At 39.3% G+C, this 18,071-nt stretch overlaps 1 protein-coding gene across 1 annotated transcript in view; it reads left to right on the top strand.

The window, feature by feature from the left end:
• LOC109485401 (phosphatidylinositol 3,4,5-trisphosphate 3-phosphatase and dual-specificity protein phosphatase PTEN-like) overlaps window positions 1-16,976 on the top strand; it is a 50,029-nt gene extending 33,053 nt beyond the window's left edge. Inside the window, 13 exon segments of the mRNA XM_019789002.1 lie at window positions 3,467-3,511; window positions 4,336-4,379; window positions 4,997-5,127; window positions 5,639-5,732; window positions 5,735-5,745; window positions 6,560-6,704; window positions 7,197-7,255; window positions 7,472-7,585; window positions 8,248-8,358; window positions 9,788-9,943; window positions 11,524-11,606; window positions 12,483-12,595; window positions 15,575-16,976. Coding sequence (XP_019644561.1) covers window positions 3,467-3,511; window positions 4,336-4,379; window positions 4,997-5,127; window positions 5,639-5,732; window positions 5,735-5,745; window positions 6,560-6,704; window positions 7,197-7,255; window positions 7,472-7,585; window positions 8,248-8,358; window positions 9,788-9,943; window positions 11,524-11,606; window positions 12,483-12,595; window positions 15,575-15,600 — 1,132 coding nt within the window. The 3' untranslated portion in view covers window positions 15,601-16,976.
• Window positions 16,977-18,071: the final 1,095 nt, after the last annotated feature.

The raw sequence follows: 18,071 nt of genomic DNA on the forward strand, positions 1-18,071 counted from the left end.
GTTATCTGCACAGTTTTTTAGTATGATCCATACTTCCCCACTATTCTGACTGGTGCAGGTAATTTTCAATCTTACCTATACTAGTGCAGGTATATAGAGGAAAAGCATTTTGAGCTTAGAATCCGTTACATACTTAAAGTAACTAAATCAAATGTGCCCCCTCCCCGGAAAAAAATTGGAATCATAAACTTTATGGTCAATCATCTTTTATATTGAGAAGTGCTTGCTATAATTCTGTAATTGTCCAGACAAGAGTGGTTGGTTATGTCGGGTCAAGTGATGGCGGCATTTACAGGTCCTTGTTCAAGGTGACCTTGGTGGGGCAGGTGATGTCATGAGGACATGTGAGGTCACCTTGGGGAGGTCAAGCAATCAGGACTATTCCATTAAACTTAAAGGGGGTAGTACATTGCAAACTCTAGTCAAACTTTAAAATCCTTCCTTAGTCCACACCAATTTAATTTCTTGGTTAATGGATTTTTGTAGAAAAATAATGGAGCGGGCGGGCGAAAAAAAAAGAAAATAAAAACAGGCCTAGGCATCCTATTATGGCCCAAAATGGTACGATAGGAGCCATGAAGTCAGCACACTAGGCTGGTTCAAAATTTAAACAATGAATTTGGAACTTTTAATGATACCACTGCATTGAAATATGGGATAACTAGGAAGAAAAGGACTGTATTCAACTGTTCAGGGCAAAATATGAGCATTTTGCAGTTGATTCTGAATTATTTTTGTTGCAAATCAGAAAAAAATGAAGCGGCGAATCCGTTAACCAAGAAATTAAATTGGTGTGGCCTTAGACAACACCAAAAATCTGAAAATACTTATTTTTCCTCACAAAATTAAAATTTCAAAGGCCTGCTATGCAACTTCAGGTATACCCAGTGGGACTGAATGATCAACTGCTTGTTAAATAGGGTCATCGGGGTTAGTAGGTCAGTAAAGGTCATGACCTATTTGGGCCGGGGTCAGAAAAATGGGGCAGTGTTTTCCCTTTCATCTATTTTCCCCAGATAGAAGTGATGTCAGATCTACTGTTGTCCTGTAGGCCATTTTCAGTAGTTTTTTTTGGTGCAGGTGATTTTGACAGTGAAGTAAAGAACAATTGCCCTTAAGTTCTGGGAAGCAGCTGAGAACATTTTTGGTTCATTGTCTTAACAGAAATCTCCATGCAAATTAGCTTTAGTCATAAACTTACCTTTTCGTTTTTTCCAAATCCTTTTTACTATCTACCCCTAAATCTCAACTGTTGCTCTTACTGTACAGTAATTCAATTTTTTACGGTACTTTTTATGTTCACCGTTTTGATGGCCACTTCTGTACCGTGAACTTATTACCATTATCAAATCATTAATTTGTTTTTTTACCCCCTCTCTTTTTTCCATTACTGCGAAGATTACTTTCAGTAGACATGTCCGTTTTTCTCATACTGTGAAATTTTGCCACTGTGAAGATAAAGTGAATTACAGTATTCTAGTCTGTCTTCCTCCATCAGTCTCAATCAATCACTTGCTGCTCTGTAGATTATCACGCCTGCTTTGTCGCACCCTCCAAGTGTCAAGCCAATAGGCCGACCCAATCAATCGTTTTGAGAAGAGGTGTACCTACAAAAACCTTACAGTTCTCAAAGCGTGATCGAGATTTCAACCCATCCTTTGTATGTATTTTGCCCGACCTGTGTTGGAGCGGAGACGAATTAAATCTAAGTGCAGTTGTGTAAAGGTCTTTCTCCCCTTCTTTTTACAATTACCTTCAACTGTAGACACTATCCATCTCTGTCTACTTTGGAGCAGTGTTAACTGGTATTGTAGACAGGTTTAGGGACAAGGTGGCTCTGATGCATGCCCGTAGCTAGGATTTTGTTAGGTGTTCTTTTGTAGATTTGTGGACAAGCAAGTATCAAAGGCGCAAGCTTTCTAGGGGGATCCAGGGACATGACCCCCCCCCCTCAAAAAAAATCATGAAAAATCAACCCACTGAAATAGTTGACGTACATCAAGAACGTACATTCAGATCCAGCCCTTGGGGCTGCCTTGGGGTAACTAATGTACGAAGCTACTGACATCTTGCACACCCAGTCGTCCCTCAGTAAGACATCTGGAGCCGCATAGTTCCTGTTTAGAACTTTTATTCAGCCTGTCACACTGTAATGTACGAACTAAAAATATGTTCTTGACTTGCGTCAAAGCAGGCCAATTTACACAAAATGTACGCAGATTTTGTACTCCACATGCGCAGTTTTCATACTCTCCCGTGTGTACGCAGTTTTTTGTATCGTCAGTACGTTGCCCTTGCGTGTAAATCGCGTCTGTAACGATCAATCTACAGAAATTGACACGCTGTCCTTTTTTGAAGCCCAGAATTACAGATAGCCCTAGAGGAACTCCTGCCTCCAAGCTTTCAACATTGTCCTGCTGAAATCATGATGGATTTTCCGTGCTGCTGTTTGGCAGAATCATCAATCATCACAGTAGCTCATTTGTCTTTTTTTTTTTCTGGATAGTTGGGCATATAACTGAGACAATACAACGGTGAATTTAATCTAGCATTGTGTACTAAATGTGCAGGAAATCATTTTTCCATGGTGTACTACTAGTACTTATATTCATGAACATATCTTTGTAGTAGTCAGCCAGAAGAAAATAGTTTTTACCGTAACCAAGCATGGAGTTATGAATGAGTGACCATGCAAATTGGCATGTTTTTACCGTAACCAAGCATGGAATTATGAATGAGTGACCATGCAAATTGGCATGTGAATTTTTCTATGAAAAAAGTGTTATACACTGCAGTGTTCGAAATACCTGTCTGCAGTCTGCAATCTGCAGATAGATGTTCAAGATTGCAGAAGAAAAATTTATACAATCTGCAATTTAGCAGAAGGAAAAATAGGCTCCAGATTCAATAGTTTTCAATTTAGCAAACTAGAACTCTCTGCCCCAAGGACAGACACCACTTAAGCTCCTGTTTTGAAGCAACAGAAGCTTCTTCACTAATTTGCATCATCCTTGCCTTGACTTGTCTATCTTTTATTTCAAGTTCAAGTTACATTTCATGCAATAGATAAATTTAATTTCATCCTAGGTAATAACCCTTACTGTGTACAAATAGGTAAATATATCAAAGAATGCTTAGACCTTAGAACAAGTAGTATTAGTTGACTCATCCATTGTTTTGTATGTAATTTCGTTGTACCCAATGTGTATTTGTCTGTATATCTACATGCAGTCTTAGACATTACGAAAGTTGCTGTACTTTTGTTGTGTCAATAAAATCAAAACAGGCCTTGCAGAAAAAAAGGCCATCACTTTATTAAAGAGTCTATCGCTAGAAACCCTGTATGTTTCCATGCCTGTCTTGCTGTAATGATTATAAATGACACCTCCCTTTGGGGCTCAGACCCCCAACAGGGCAAAATGACCACTTATCCATCTTAATCCGTCATCGCTTTTGTCTTCTGCAGATTTCTGGAGTCCAAACACAAGGGCCACTACAAAGTCTACAATTTGTAAGTAGTTTTCAGCACAATTATGTCTGCAAACTTTAAGTTCGTCGACCATTTATTTTTCTGTCTGGAGAGAAAGTTGCCAGTCTTGTCCGCGAACTGGGAAGGTCATTTATCATTTACGTGATTCAACAGTGTGAAATGAATGTCTGGAATCATGTTGAACTATTCGTACAAAGTAGTGATGCATACCTAAACCCAATTTCAGGTTCTGGTCCGGATTCAAGTCCAGAGGTTTAGGTTCAGTTCCGGACTTGTAAGTCCGGACCGAAACCCATGGCATATACAAAATTGCATGTTGGCAACCTTGCAATGTTGTCTGGGTGAAACTATGGCCACATAACATGGAGGCCGGTACTTGACGATGCCCGATGGCAATGTTTTCTTCATTTTGCAGCAAAGATTTTGCAATCTACGGAAGGTTTTAGGTGGTTTGGAAAGAAAAGGAGCATGTGAAATGGTCTTTTATGGTAATAAGTCCGGACTCGGTTCTTGACTTTTAGTTTTTTTTGGACTTGAACCTAAACATTCTTACAAGTCCGGATCCAAGTCCAGTGAACCGGTATGCATCACTAGTACAAAGTCTAATACCTTCATACATGATAAGTCAGTACAATATTACATATTCTTCCTTCATGTAAAATAAGAAACATTTACTTTTCTTGCCTTGTCACCAAAGGTCTTTGCCAAGAGCCTAGTGCTAAAATGGCCAGTCTATGTTATGTATTATGGAGCAACTAAAAAGCACCTAGATCCTAAGAAGACAGAGGCCCATTAGTATATGACTAGTGCTTTTTATGTGATGACTGATTTTTTTTGTTTTTCAGGTGCTCTGAGAGAAGTTATGACCCCAGTAAGTTTAACCAAAGGGGTAAGTGGCATTCAGATATGTCTGATGTGTTTTCACTATTTTCACTATATATAGTTTCAATTTTTGGCTTACATAACTTTTAACAGCAGTAATAGCTACGAATGGTTTGGGTATAACATTATTTGGTGTGATACGGTACAGATCTCAAGTGACCGTCTACAAATCATGCAAACTGCAATCAAAAGTTGTGCAGAATCCATGCAATTCTCGTTTAAATTGCATTTTCAGATTTCTACTTTTTTTCTTTCCACGCTCCCATCATTTTAGGGGTGCCCAGAGATTGTTGTCCATGTAATCTAAATCAGGATGGCCTAAAGTAACAAACGGAGCTACTAAATCTTTCCTCTACTTTACTGTACAATACACTTCCATATCATATCAGAATATCAGACCAAAGACAGACAGAAACAAACTGTATAGAATTGGTAGTAAATTAAGATTGTATATTTGTATATATTGTGTATGTTGATGTATACATGTATGTGTACATGTTGATGTATTGTTACGTTTATGTGTATACTCTCTCCTGGAAGAATAGCTGTCACCCTCGGGTGGCCAGCTAAAGGAGAGTTTTAACTCAATAAACTCAATAAACTTGTCCTCTTGTTCCTCCACAGTTGCAGTCTACGCCTTTGAAGATCACAACCCTCCCAAACTGGAGCTTATCAAGCCTTTCTGTAACGACCTGGACGAGTGGTTAGCAGAGGACGAGGACAACGTCGCCGCAGTGCACTGTAAGGCAGGAAAGGTGGGCACGCACTTGTTTGTTTGTTTATTATGTTTACAGAAGAAAAACATTGTTTTTGCTACATTTTTATCTTCTTTTTCCATTCGAAACACTAACCTCTGACCTGAGCAATTGCAATGACCTGATTTGTTGACGTCTCTCACCATGGTAACTGGTGTTGGGTTACATAATGTTGCAATTTTATAGTAGGAGGGATTTATACTCCTGTCTGACATGTATATATGAATGTGTTTGAGTAAGAATTAACAGAGCAGACCATATGCTAAGATAAATATTATGCATTAGCTTTGCAAATGTTACCTTTCTAGTTTGTTTTGTTTGTTTTCTTTGCTTGCTGATAGGTTAGTTTCATTTTTGTTTGTTTGTTTGTTTGAAGACACAAGGGTTAGCAATGACTTCGTTAAGAAAATTGTTGAGATGCAAAATCATACCAGGACTGTCTGGTAGTGGTTTTCTGGAACATGTAAAACTTGTCATTTACTAACCTTGCTGGTTCTTTTCTTGCCTATAGGGTAGAACAGGTGTAATGATATGCGCATATTTGCTACACCGAGGAAAGTTCCCTACACCAGACGAGGCCCTCAGATTTTACGGTCAGGCTAGGACAAAAATGAAAAGGTGAGGACACTCTGTTTTTTTACTTGTATCACTAATATTGCTTCATTATATGATCTAGGGCTCTTTCCAGTGTCTGTCCATATGTTCCTTTACCGTTTTTCTTGGAGGTATTGTTTTTCGTCTGTGTGTTTGTGTGTGTGTGTATGTGTCTGTGTTTCTCATTGGTTGGATTGTGATGATGTGTGCTATGTGGGTAGGTCTAGGGGACATTTAAGGCCAAGGCAAACTGTGGGCCTCCTGGTACATGTATCTGTCCTTGATATTGCAGCAGATTTTCGAATTTCGTTTTTTTGTATCTTTTGTCCTGGAGTTTTGATTTTTGGGTGTTAGATTGTTTGAGGAAAAAGTGGTGTAGACTTGGTCCCCCTAACAGCTTCTTGGTACTGTAGTAGTACTTTCAGGCCTCGAAATTAACTTTTCTTCCTATTGTCCCAGCACTGTCCGAAAAATAAATTTCAGTTGTCCGAAGTGAGGATGAACTGTCCCAACCTGCAGCTGGTTTTTGGGTATGACTTCAACTTGAAGTCAACTTCATTCTGCTTATGTTCACTCCCAGGTGCACTGTAATTGCAGTGTAGACATGAAATTTGGGGAGACTTCTCCGGATCCAAAAGCCGGGACGTCGTGTGCCTGATAAACAAAAGAAGGGCTGACATTCTGATGTTGATTATTTTCCATTGTCCCAAAAATGTCCCAAAGTATCTTTTTAGTTGTTCCAGCCTAAATTTTAGTGGTCAGTGGCCATTGGACCACCTTAAATTTCGAGCCCTAACTTTGAGTTTTTGGATCTTATGTTTTGTTGTTTTTTCTCCAGGGTGTGACGATACCCAGCCAGAGAAGATATGTGGAGTACTACTGGGACCTGACCAGATGTGGCCTGGAGTACAAACCCACCACGTTACTACTGCAGTCCATCTTCATCGAGACAGTCCCCATGTTCAGCACCGGCGGCTCCTGTAGTCAGTTTTCTTTGTTTATTTGTTGTTATTTACAAACAAAGTTTCAATTTAGTCCCATGTTTGGACCTGGTATCCTGTAGTGAGTTTTGTTTGTTTATTTGTCGTTTGTACAAACAAAGTTTCAATCCAGTCCCATGTTTGGACCTGGTGGCTCCTGTAATTAGTTTTGTTTCTTTATTTGTTGTTTTTACAAACAAACAAACAAACAAACAAACAAACAAACAAACTTTCAATTCAGTCCCCATGTTGAATATGACAAGCACCAATGTTGTAATGCTTACAATGTATAAAACTAGTCGTGGCAGACTTTACAACTAAATGCATTCAGAATACCCCCTCCCCCCAAAAAAAGCCATTGGTTGTGGCCCAAAATCCTTTTTTTTCCTTCTAATAGCAAGTCCAAAATTAGGGTTTATTTCTTTTTGAATTTATGGCACAAGTTGTTTCCAGATACATGTTTTAGACTTTGACAGTTCTTTCTCTCTCTTTCAGGTCCTCAGTTTGTTGTTACACAATACAATGTCAAATTGTACACGTCACCTGTATATGAGGTTAGTACCAACATACAAACTTTTCTTCCTGAAGACTGTGCTTTCTTTTGTATAATGTAATTCAATCGGGTATTAACTTCTGATCATACAGTACAGTTTTACCCAATACAATTTGGGAAGTCAGAAATCTGACGTGATGTTTTTTGATTGTTAATGTAAGGTAATACAGTTATGAAATAGACTTAATGAGGTCTTTCTGATATTTTTTCCTCCCAGGGTGCAAAGAGAGAAAACAGAGGATTTATCCTGGGAGTGTTACCTCAGCCGCTGCCTGTGTGTGGAGACATCAGAATAGAACTCTTTCACAAACCTAACAAGATGATGAAGAGGGTAGGTCATGGTTACCATAGTTACCATAGGTCATGGTTGCTATAGTTACCGTAGTTACCATGGAGACAGCAGAATAGAACTTTCACAAACCTAACAAGATGATGAAGAGGGTAGGTCACGGTTACCTTTGTTACCATAGGTCATGGTTGCCATAGTTATCTTAGTTACCATGGAGACAGCAGAATAGAACTTTCACAAACCTAACAAGATGATGAAGAGGGTAGGTCACGGTTACCATAGTTACCATAGGTCATGGTTACCAGAGTTACCAGAGTTACCATGGAGACATCAGAATAGAACTGCTTCACAAACCTAACAAGATGATGAAGAGGGTAAGTCACGGTTACCATAGTTACCATAGGTCATGGTTACCATAGTTACTACAGTTACCATGGAGACATCAAAATAGAACTTTCACAAACCTAACAAGATGATGAAGAGGGTAGGTCACGGTTACCATAGTTACCATAGGTCATGGTTACCATAGTTACCATAGGTCATGGTTTTCATAGTTACCATAGTTACCATGGAGACATCAGAATAGACTAGAACTCTTTCACAAACCTAGCAAGATGATTTTGGTAGATTCAATTTCGTACCAATACTGTACATAAAACGGCAGAAATTTTGTCAGAAACAATGATTTTTCCATGTCTTTACAGGACAAGATGTGCCACTTCTGGTTCAACACCTTCTTTGTCAGAGAAGGAGACATAACGGAGCTCAGGAACGGACAGATCCCGCATTTACAGGCCTGCAACGTCATGGAAAAGGTTTGTTTGTTTGTTTGCTTTGGCCATGGACAAGGTAGAATTAGTAACATTGAATGCACAATGCTTTCTAAGTCTCACGGTTATGTTTTGTTTTATTTTAAGTCAGTTTATATTTAAACAGAAGCTAGATAGAGATAAAGTCTCCTTGTTCAAAAGGTAAAGGTAGTCCCATAGACTTTTTCAGGCCGTAGGGGCAGTGGGTTGTTAATACACTCTATCTAGGGCATGGTATTGGAAGGCGGAGCCCATCCCTCTCCTTCCACTGCCTTTTACCTCCCCAACCAAAGACAGGTACCCATTTTTATATCTGAGTGGAGTGAGGAAAGTTGTGTGAAGTGCCTTTCCCAAGTACCAAAAACTTAGCCAGGAATGTCAGGGATCGAACCCTCGACCTCTCGTGTCTGCTACCCGAACCACTCTGCCTTGCTTGTTCAGAGAAAGATGTCATCATATCATTAGTATGCAGTATAACCAAAAAGGCTTACATTATACTTCAGGAGGCAGTTTCTTCCTCGTTAGGGTCAGTCGTTAAAGCCGAGACTTATTACATAAAACATAGCAATCAGCTTTAGGAGATTCTAGTAGAATTTGACGGCCAATATCAATACATGATGGCAGGTTAAATTGAAAAGCCTACATCAGGAGCTTGCAATCAGAAGAGATTACATGTATGTTTTATTAGTCGTGATAAAAGATGGAAAGACAGGATTATCTACAGTACAGATCAGGAATATAGTTTCCCATCTACGTTCGTGAATGATATGATCAAGAGTGGTGCAAAATGTGATTAAAAGCCATGCGTTTTTTTTTTTAGACATCAGAAATACCTGCACAACTACAACTTTACCTGCACTAACAGTGATAGAAATAAATTTTTTGCAGTGTTCTGCAATATTGCAGAATGTCAAAATTTTGTTCTGCAATTCAGAAATATTTCCTGCAATACACACTTAAAAGTCTGGATCTAAACCCATGGCATATACATAATGCGTTGCAACGAATGAATAGCAAAGTTCTTTGATCACAACCATTTATTTTTCACGAGCAGACGTTTTGATTGACCGCCTGTCATCTTCATCAGGGCAGTTCTGACTGGTTTACTGTGCACTGACACTAGATGTTACTTGGTGCATAGTGCACTAAAGGTGTTACAAAGTTCACAATGCACTGTTACTTGGTTCACAGTGCACTTAAGCTAGTTTTTACTGTTAACAATGCATTTCTGAACGTAGTGCAATTGTGACATACAAGTAACATCTAGCGTCAGTGCACAGTAAACCAGTCAGAATTTCCCTGATGAAGATGACAGACGGTCATCGAAACGTCGGCTCGTGAAAAATAAATGGTTGTGATCAAAGAACTTTGGTATTCATTCATTTACCAACCTGATGAAATTATTTTTACGAATGTTGTTTTTGTTTATTTGTAGGAGACGGTGGGTAGCAACGGTGGTTGTTGTGCTCCCAACTGTATAACAGACAGACTAGCGCCGGGCTGTCGAACACTGGTGCTGACGCTGAGGAAAGACCAGATCGACAAGGCCAACAAAGACAAGAGCAACAAACTCTTCTCACCCAACTTCAAGGTCAGTCCTCAGGGCTCGAAATTCATTTTTGGGAATAGGTGCACTGGTGCACCCAACCTAAAAAACTGGGTGCACAAAAATTTTTCCGGGTGCACCATATAAGATAGAATTAGTAGAATGTCAGCAAATACTAATTATGGGTTCACCACACCACGAAGTGGTGTGGTGAAACCATATTGCTTTTTCTGATGTTTCTTCTCCTCCTTCTCCTTCTCCTTCTCCTGCCATTTTTTAAATGGATTCAGCTTCTTCATTTTAGGGCCTAAGGTCCTGAAATTTGGTATGGAGGTACAGTGGGCAAATACCCCTAGGCGTTTTTTAAATTATTGTGATACAGGCTTTTAGAATGGTTTTATTTGAGTTTTTTGGCTGTATTATAGCTAATGTATTACTGTGTTAGTGTGCCATGTTTACCACGTCTGGGCATGAGTCATCACAATGGAATGCAGGGCATCAACCAATAGGCATGCAGCTTTCCTCTATACTTCTTGCTGATTGGCTGTTGGAATTTAACTTGATTAACACCTGCACACTGAGCATTTCCACCTGCACAGAGCATTTCTTGCTGATTGGCTGTTGGGATTTAACTTGATTAACACCTGCACAGAGTATTTCCATACTGACAGTATGTCTTTATTCAAGTGTTTTGGTAGGTATTTCAAGCTTTTCTGCTCCAGCATTGGAATGCGGGGCATGAACGTTTTTTTTTTATTTTGAAAATCAACAGTTTGCATTATGCAATTAAAAATCCTAACCAATAAAGTAGGGAATAGCTATCCAACTGTTGTTTTAGTTTTATGTTACTTCATATTATAGTTATATCAATGTAAATCATTGTTTTCCCTTGTGTTTCTCATTCTTTCCCTGCCATGTGGTAAAATGTGGTGAACCCATCGCTGTATTTGCTCCAAAGCAAATATTGGCCTTTCTAGTTATGTTTCATTTCTAAAGAAAAGTACTGTAACAATGATTTTATCATTTTTCTGACACTTAGATGTTAAGAATGTTGTATACTACTAACATCTTTACATACCTAAACCTACAAAATATTTGGGTGCACTTGTGCACCCACAGAAACAAATTGGGTGCACTAAGGTGCACATGCACCCAGTATTTCAAGCCCTGGTCCTTCTTAACTCTGCCCTGTGATATCTGCAAAGAAAAGAACAAGAAGTAGTCATGTCTTCAAGTACCAGAGTTATCAACCTAGGATTGAGGTGTTGAAAAAATTGTTTCTCCCTAGAACTATAATTGTAGAATGAAACTGTTGCCGCTACGGCATCCTTACTTAGTAGACCATATCAAAGTCCCTGCACTTTTGTCGAGTCAATGAAGAATCTAGATAGTTTTTTTTTTACATCACTTGCAGTTCCAAATGTAGATGTGCAAAGGTTAGGTGTAACAGGTCCTTCAGTGTAAGCATGAGCTGCTGCACCATGTGTCTGCAAAGCTTTTGTGTTGCGTTGAAGAGCAGTTATACCAGCTATACAGATTGAAAATTTAACACTAGTCATTTTGATCTAGAAAACACTACTGATTACATGAAAGTGAATAAACTCTGTTGTCCCCCCTCCCCCCAGGTCACGTGTATCTTCACCCAACCAGAGGAACCCAAAGCCAAGGAGACCAGTAGAAATTCCACACAGCCCAAGTCAGACCAGAGGTGAGTATGTCACCATGTGCTCTACGGAGCTCCAGAATCACAGAAAGGTGCAGCCTTTCGAAGTGCAGTGGTCCGTGTGATTACCTCCGTGTTTGGAGGTTTTGTTTTGGGTGCGTCTGCCAATTTGTTTGCTTGTTTGTCAGGGGTGAGAAGAGTAGAGTCACAAGAAGTGAGGGTGGGAATTTTGTAACCACAGACTGACAGGAAGTGATTTATTAGTTTCTACCAGTCCTGCACACATCTGTTATTTGACCCAAATCGATGTTTACTGCTGATGCCAAAATAGGCGACCTCAGACTGAGGACCTCAATGCATGCATGATGCTTTTAAGTTTTTCATCAGCTACTAGAGTAATGTGACTTTTGTATTTAGCCAATCACACAAGCTTATCCCTCAGATCTTCTTGATAAGTGTCTTGGGTTATATTACCTGCAGAGACAGGGACTCGAACCCAGAACCTTCGGTTTCTGAGTCAACTATCCTAACCACAAGACTACCTTGCCACCATTATTGTTCCTGACTGTTTCATGTCTCCCCATTAGTTTCACCTTGCCACAGCAGAACGTACTGCACCTGTGCGAAACCCATAATGTATTGTGCATAGCACTTTGGCAGAACGTCTCATATAAGGTCGTATTAGCGTATATAAGGTTAACATCCTGTCTGTAGTTTCTGAATAGATATCATCTGCAACAGGCAAAATTGACCAAAAATCCAACGAAAACCGTGAAGAATGTGGGTGTTGCGCAGGCTCAGTACGTTCTGCCAACGTGTTCCATTATTGTTTCTGACTGTTTCATGTCTCCCCGTCAGGTCTAGCTTGCCACCATTATTGTTGACATTATTGTTGCTGACTGTTTCATGTCTCCCCGCCAGGTCCACCGGCAGTACGTCCAGCGCGTCGAGCGACAGCATCACGCCCGACATGAGCGACAACGACGTCGACGACGAGAACCTGTCCGACACAGACGACGAGGAGGAGTGGGAAGGTTGTGAAATGACCGATGTTTGATGATGAGACACCATTTTTTTAGCGTACTGTTTTTTCTCGCTCTTTTTAGGCCACACCAATTTAATTCCTTGGTTCTCAGACATTTTGAAATGATTGAGACAACGTTTTTGAAGCGTATGATTTTTTCCGCCTTTTAGGCCTCACCAACTTAATTCCTTGCTTCTCAGACCAATGTTTGAGACACCATTTTTTTAGCGTATGATTTTTCCCGCTTTTTTTAGGCCACACCAATTTAATTTCTTTGTTCTCAGACATTTTGAAATGATTGTTTGGAAGAGAGTGGGAAGGTTGTGAAATAACCGATGTTTGATGAGACACCATTTTTTTAGCGTATGAATTTTCCCGCTCTTTTTAGGCCACACCAATTTAATTCCTTGCTTCCCAGACATTTTAATACAATTGTTTGGGTTGGAAATAATGATACGAGGAGGAATCGGAAGGTTGTGAAATAACAGTTACTGATGTTTGATACACAATTTTTTTTAGCATATAATTTTTCCCTCTGATTAGGCCACACCAATTTAATTCCTTCCTTCACAGATCGATGTTTGAGACACCATTTTTTTTAGCGTATGATTTTTCTTGCCCTCTTTTTAGACCACACCAATGTAATTCCAACATAAAACTGAGTACACCAAGGCATTAACCTGGTCCTCAGACATTGTCTTCATAAGTTTTTCCAGTGAACCATATTTCTTTAAAACAGTCTGAGAACCAACAAATTGAATTGGTGTGGCTATGAAAACTTTTATATAGTAGCATGCAGGTTTTCGATACTTGACAAAATTACGTCGGTCACCGTTAGAGGGGTGATCTTTGAACAGTGCACTACATATCAATTTTACTGAAAAAAATGTAGCATAAACCACAATGAAATTTGATAAAGGGATTGAAAAGACAAAAAAAGGTGGACCTTTTGTAGTATGCAGGTCTAAAATTCGTTCTCTCTGTACTAAAAATGTTCAGGAGGGCCTTATTTTCCTTGATAATGTGGAAAATGTGGGTAGAATTGACAGGACTTAGCTTATGAGATGTATCTGCCATCTTAACAAGCAGAAAAAAACATTTTGTTGAAGCCACATCTAAAATCCAGCATCCTCACCTCACCAGTACTTGGCTATTGTCTGTAATTTTTGTTCCGTTGACCTCCACATGTATACCTTCAAGTTGATACAGATAAAAAGTCAAGTAGAATTAATTTGAAATGTCCTTTTTGTACAGAGGCAACTTTCGGCTTGTTTTATTGTAAACAGTTTTGAGCTACTTTGATACACTTTGCATTGACCATTCAACAGAGTCAACTGAATCATGAAATATCCATCCCCAATTTTAAAAAATATTTGAAAAGTTAGTGGAAAAAAACATATAACACATAACCAATTCAGTCAGCTTTTACCTATTATTAAGTAATAACTTTTGCTTGCAGCTGAAAATGTTTTTTAAGGTTTATGCCCAACAATGCTTTTATTGTTTTTTAGTAATAAAACCTTAATGCCTGCTAGAAAATGAACCTGAAGACCCTTCTGTAAGATTCAGTAATGTCTTGAAGGTACAAACTCTCTCTAAGAATGTTCAGAAAGAAGTGTCCTTTCCTTGAGTTGTCATGACTGTCTTGACATTTTTTTTTGTAAATAGTACAAAACTAGTTTCATATGTTGAATTTGACATGTGCTACTGTTTTTATCAGTTGGCCTTTAAAAAACTACTTGTAAACTACATTTAACATAAACAGAGATGGTAGCATAGCTTTACAAACGGCACTTCAGCAGAACGTACTGCGCCTGCACGAAACCAGGACTTTTCTCGGTTTTCGTTGGACACTCGGCAAGTGTGTCATCAGAATTTTCCCTACTTTGGACAATATCTTTCCTGAGACAACAATCGAAAACTGTCGAGTCGGACTCGTATTGTCATCCTTAAATAAACGAATAGCACCTTAAACAAGACGTTATGCCGAAGTGTTATGCACAATACATTACACAATACATTACACTATAGGTTTCGTGCAGGTGCAGTACGTCCTACCAATGTGCTTACCAACAGTACATGTATATTTGAGCACCAGCATTCCTTATGCTCAAGTCTGTATTGTAGATATAGGAAATCATCAGGCCATATTAACAGGGCTACTTCATGTTTGGGACATCCTTACATACAGCTATTGGTACACTTTTCCTTTGTTTAGGTGTACAATAGAGTTGCATAAAGTAACCATGTCACTGTGGCACACAAACTAAGGCTGCTTCCCTGCACTAGCCAGCTTTTTTTTTTACAATACCCTCTGTAAAAATGTGAACAAGAAGGACTTGCAAAGCTGAGCTGTATGGTGATATAGTAATACATGCTTTTACATCATAAGCACATCATCTGACATCTACTTTGCTATATATATATATTTCACAGCTTAACAGTTCTTACACAGGCTGTATGGATACAACTGGCAGTTTTTACCATTTTTGTAATATCATATAGGTAGGCAGAATTGTAATCAGAAAATAACATTATACACACAAGCAGTTATTTGAGCATTTACAGAGTACGTTTCCCTGTGATTGGCTGGAGCTACAAGTTTGAAGGAGAGAGCTGGCTTTTCATTGGCTCATTCAAGCTGTACTGTCACCACCTGGCCAACCACCATGCACCAATCATGTGATGTCATCAGCACCAACCCTTTTCATCATAACCAATCACTAACCACCATTCACCATCCCAGGCACCTCATTGGCTCACGTGTCTCAGGCATGCTTATTGGCTGTTCTGATCCAAGGCATCTCATTGGTCGTTGTGTCTGAAACTGCATGCTGATTGGCTACTCACAAGCACACTTTTTTGTGTCCCATCCTCTTGCTGAAGATTTCACCAAGCAAACATAAAAAAAGGAGAAAAAAATTACCATAACACTCTTTGTACCATACCTTGACTGAATCTCTTTTTCTCTCTTGTCCCTGTTTTTCAGACGGCCAGCGGGTGACGTACCTTTAGCGGTGTAGCGGGCCATTGTGTAGTGACTAACGGGCATGCGGTAGTTGTCCCACCCTGCATGTACAGAGATCCTTTAACCTTTCAATCACACAGCAGATATTAGACAAATATCAGAGACAAAGGGGGGGGGGGGTAAGGGAAGACCCCATGTTGTTGTTCTAGCTTGAGAGTAGTCGGTGGTGAGACTATGGCTAAACATGATTTCAAAACATTAATACCGTCTGAGTTTTTAAAGAAATGTTTCCTCCTCATTTTGTTGTAAAAATTATTTTGTGGATTTTTGTATTTTGGTTCAGCTACCTTTAGATGTTATACATTTGTAGCTGGAAACCAACCAAAAACCTGTTGTCATTGTAGGATGAAGCGGCCAGTGTTAAGAAATTCGGTCTAAAATTCCTTTCGTTTAAAATTCCTTCTGCATGTTTTGATCATCATCTAAGCTGAATGCATATTTTGCATAAACATAAACTTTTTACAGAACACGAAGCATTAAAGAGTGACATTGTCACTCGAAACTTCCTTGTACAAATGTGTCTGTCTGCTCTTCTCACTCAAGAAATAAAATACCCAATCCATAGTCTCATTACCTGGAAGAAATGGTAGTCTACAACGAGTTATGTTGCATGGCTGGAACCCCGTTGGAGTAAGTGGATGAAAATACACTTCCCACATTGGTGCTACATTTCCAGGCCACATCCTAATACCGTATTTTGTATCAACCAACCAACCAATCGAGGCTCACAGGCACTAACCAATCAGATCCAAGCATAGGAAAAGAAAAAGGTGCTGACCAATCAGAACCCAAAGCTTATGTGTACCAGCCAATCAGATCCAAGCATTGTAAAATGGTGCTAACAATAGAACTCATGGCTGAGGTACTCTAGCCAATCAGAAGCACAAAAGACGGTCCTGTCCAATCAGAACTTCTGGTTCCAGTACAACAGCCAATCGCATCCTAGAAAACATTGCTGGACAGTCAGCTTTACAGATGACTAATTCCTTCAGCCTTCAAACACTTTTTAAAATGAAAACAGATTTAATGTTGACTTCAGTAGATCTGAATTAAGTTCAACAAGTTTCTTTAATTACACTGAAGAATCCTCAGGATGGTCTTTGCTAATATCTGCTGTGGAAAACGGGTGTTTTCTTTATAAATTTAATCTTGTATTATGGTGCCCCCCTCCCCAGGAAGAAAAAAAATCAAATGTTACAAGCAGGAGATTACAATTTCTTGGAGGGGTCAGGGTTTGTGTAAATGTGTTTAAGAAAAGCTTGTGACTCCGACATTCTTATGGAATTACTGTTGTTCAGTACCAAACAATTGTTCAAATCTACCGGTGAATTGTCTACTTGTGCAGAAAATGTTATACAAGTAACAACAACAACCATTAGAATAAAAATACAACATTGTGAACATTATTTATCCCTTGTACAGTTGGTATTCCTGCTATGTTTGTAAGACCATTCTGTAGTCAGATAGATGGGCAAACAGTGCCCTCTAGAGGACAAACAGAGTACTGCAGCCCTGTGAACCATTACAAATGGGTTCAAACTTGTGAAGACTTGAGGAAAACCTTGTAACCATGTGTATGCAGATAGATTCTGCACATTATGTAAAGTGCTGTTCTATTGGTCTGTAAATACAAAATAGTATGTTCGATGATGAAATCGACGAATGGGGAAGAAGCTTTTAATGTGGCGGATGTTCTCATTGTACATGTAGTATTTCCACACGGTGTCATCAGCACAGCATTGGTTGTTGGATAATTTGATATAAACTTGTTATTAATCTTTTGTGTATTACATCTGACGTATTCGGCAACCAGAGTAGGCCTCACAAATTTTGTTATCTGTTTCTTGGCAGAGAAAATTCAAATAGTAACATTGATGAGAAAAGTCTTTTGTAAGTCCAGCATTTGTGCAGTTGTCTTCCTCGGTGCCTACTTAAGGTATATCTAAGACTGTACTTTTCTCTGTAAATCTGACCTCATTTGCCCTTGTTTAAAAAATGTGGAGCAAGATTGAAACAGTCTTTGTCTTTGTACAAAGTTCTGATACGAGGTGGCATGCTGAAAAGACAGTAGCATGGAAACAGTAAGACTCAGAGCTACAAAGGCCAAAATACTTGACAGGAGACTGTTATCGTAAACTCAACTTCGTCGCCAACCTGACTCAAAGCAAGAAGGTTTAAATAGTTTTAAATGTTTAAACCTCCTTGCTCAAAGCATGTAGACTCAGCAAAAGTTTTGGCTATGAGATCTTGTGAGCATCCCAAAGATCCTTTCTGTCGAACCCAATTAACAGTTGAACCAATGGTAGCATGGCACTCATTGGTTTGACCAATGAGGGCGGGGCTACATCCTGACTGTCCATCACAAGTATCAGTTGAACCAATGAAAGCATAACAATTTACGGTTCGGCCAATGAGAGCGTTGTTACATGCCCCTCAAAGCTTAGCATGCATTTCCTCG

This window comes from Branchiostoma belcheri, unplaced genomic scaffold (genome assembly GCF_001625305.1).
Source record: "Branchiostoma belcheri isolate BF01 breed outbred unplaced genomic scaffold, Haploidv18h27 scaffold75, whole genome shotgun sequence".
Taxonomy (NCBI): domain Eukaryota; kingdom Metazoa; phylum Chordata; class Leptocardii; order Amphioxiformes; family Branchiostomatidae; genus Branchiostoma; species Branchiostoma belcheri.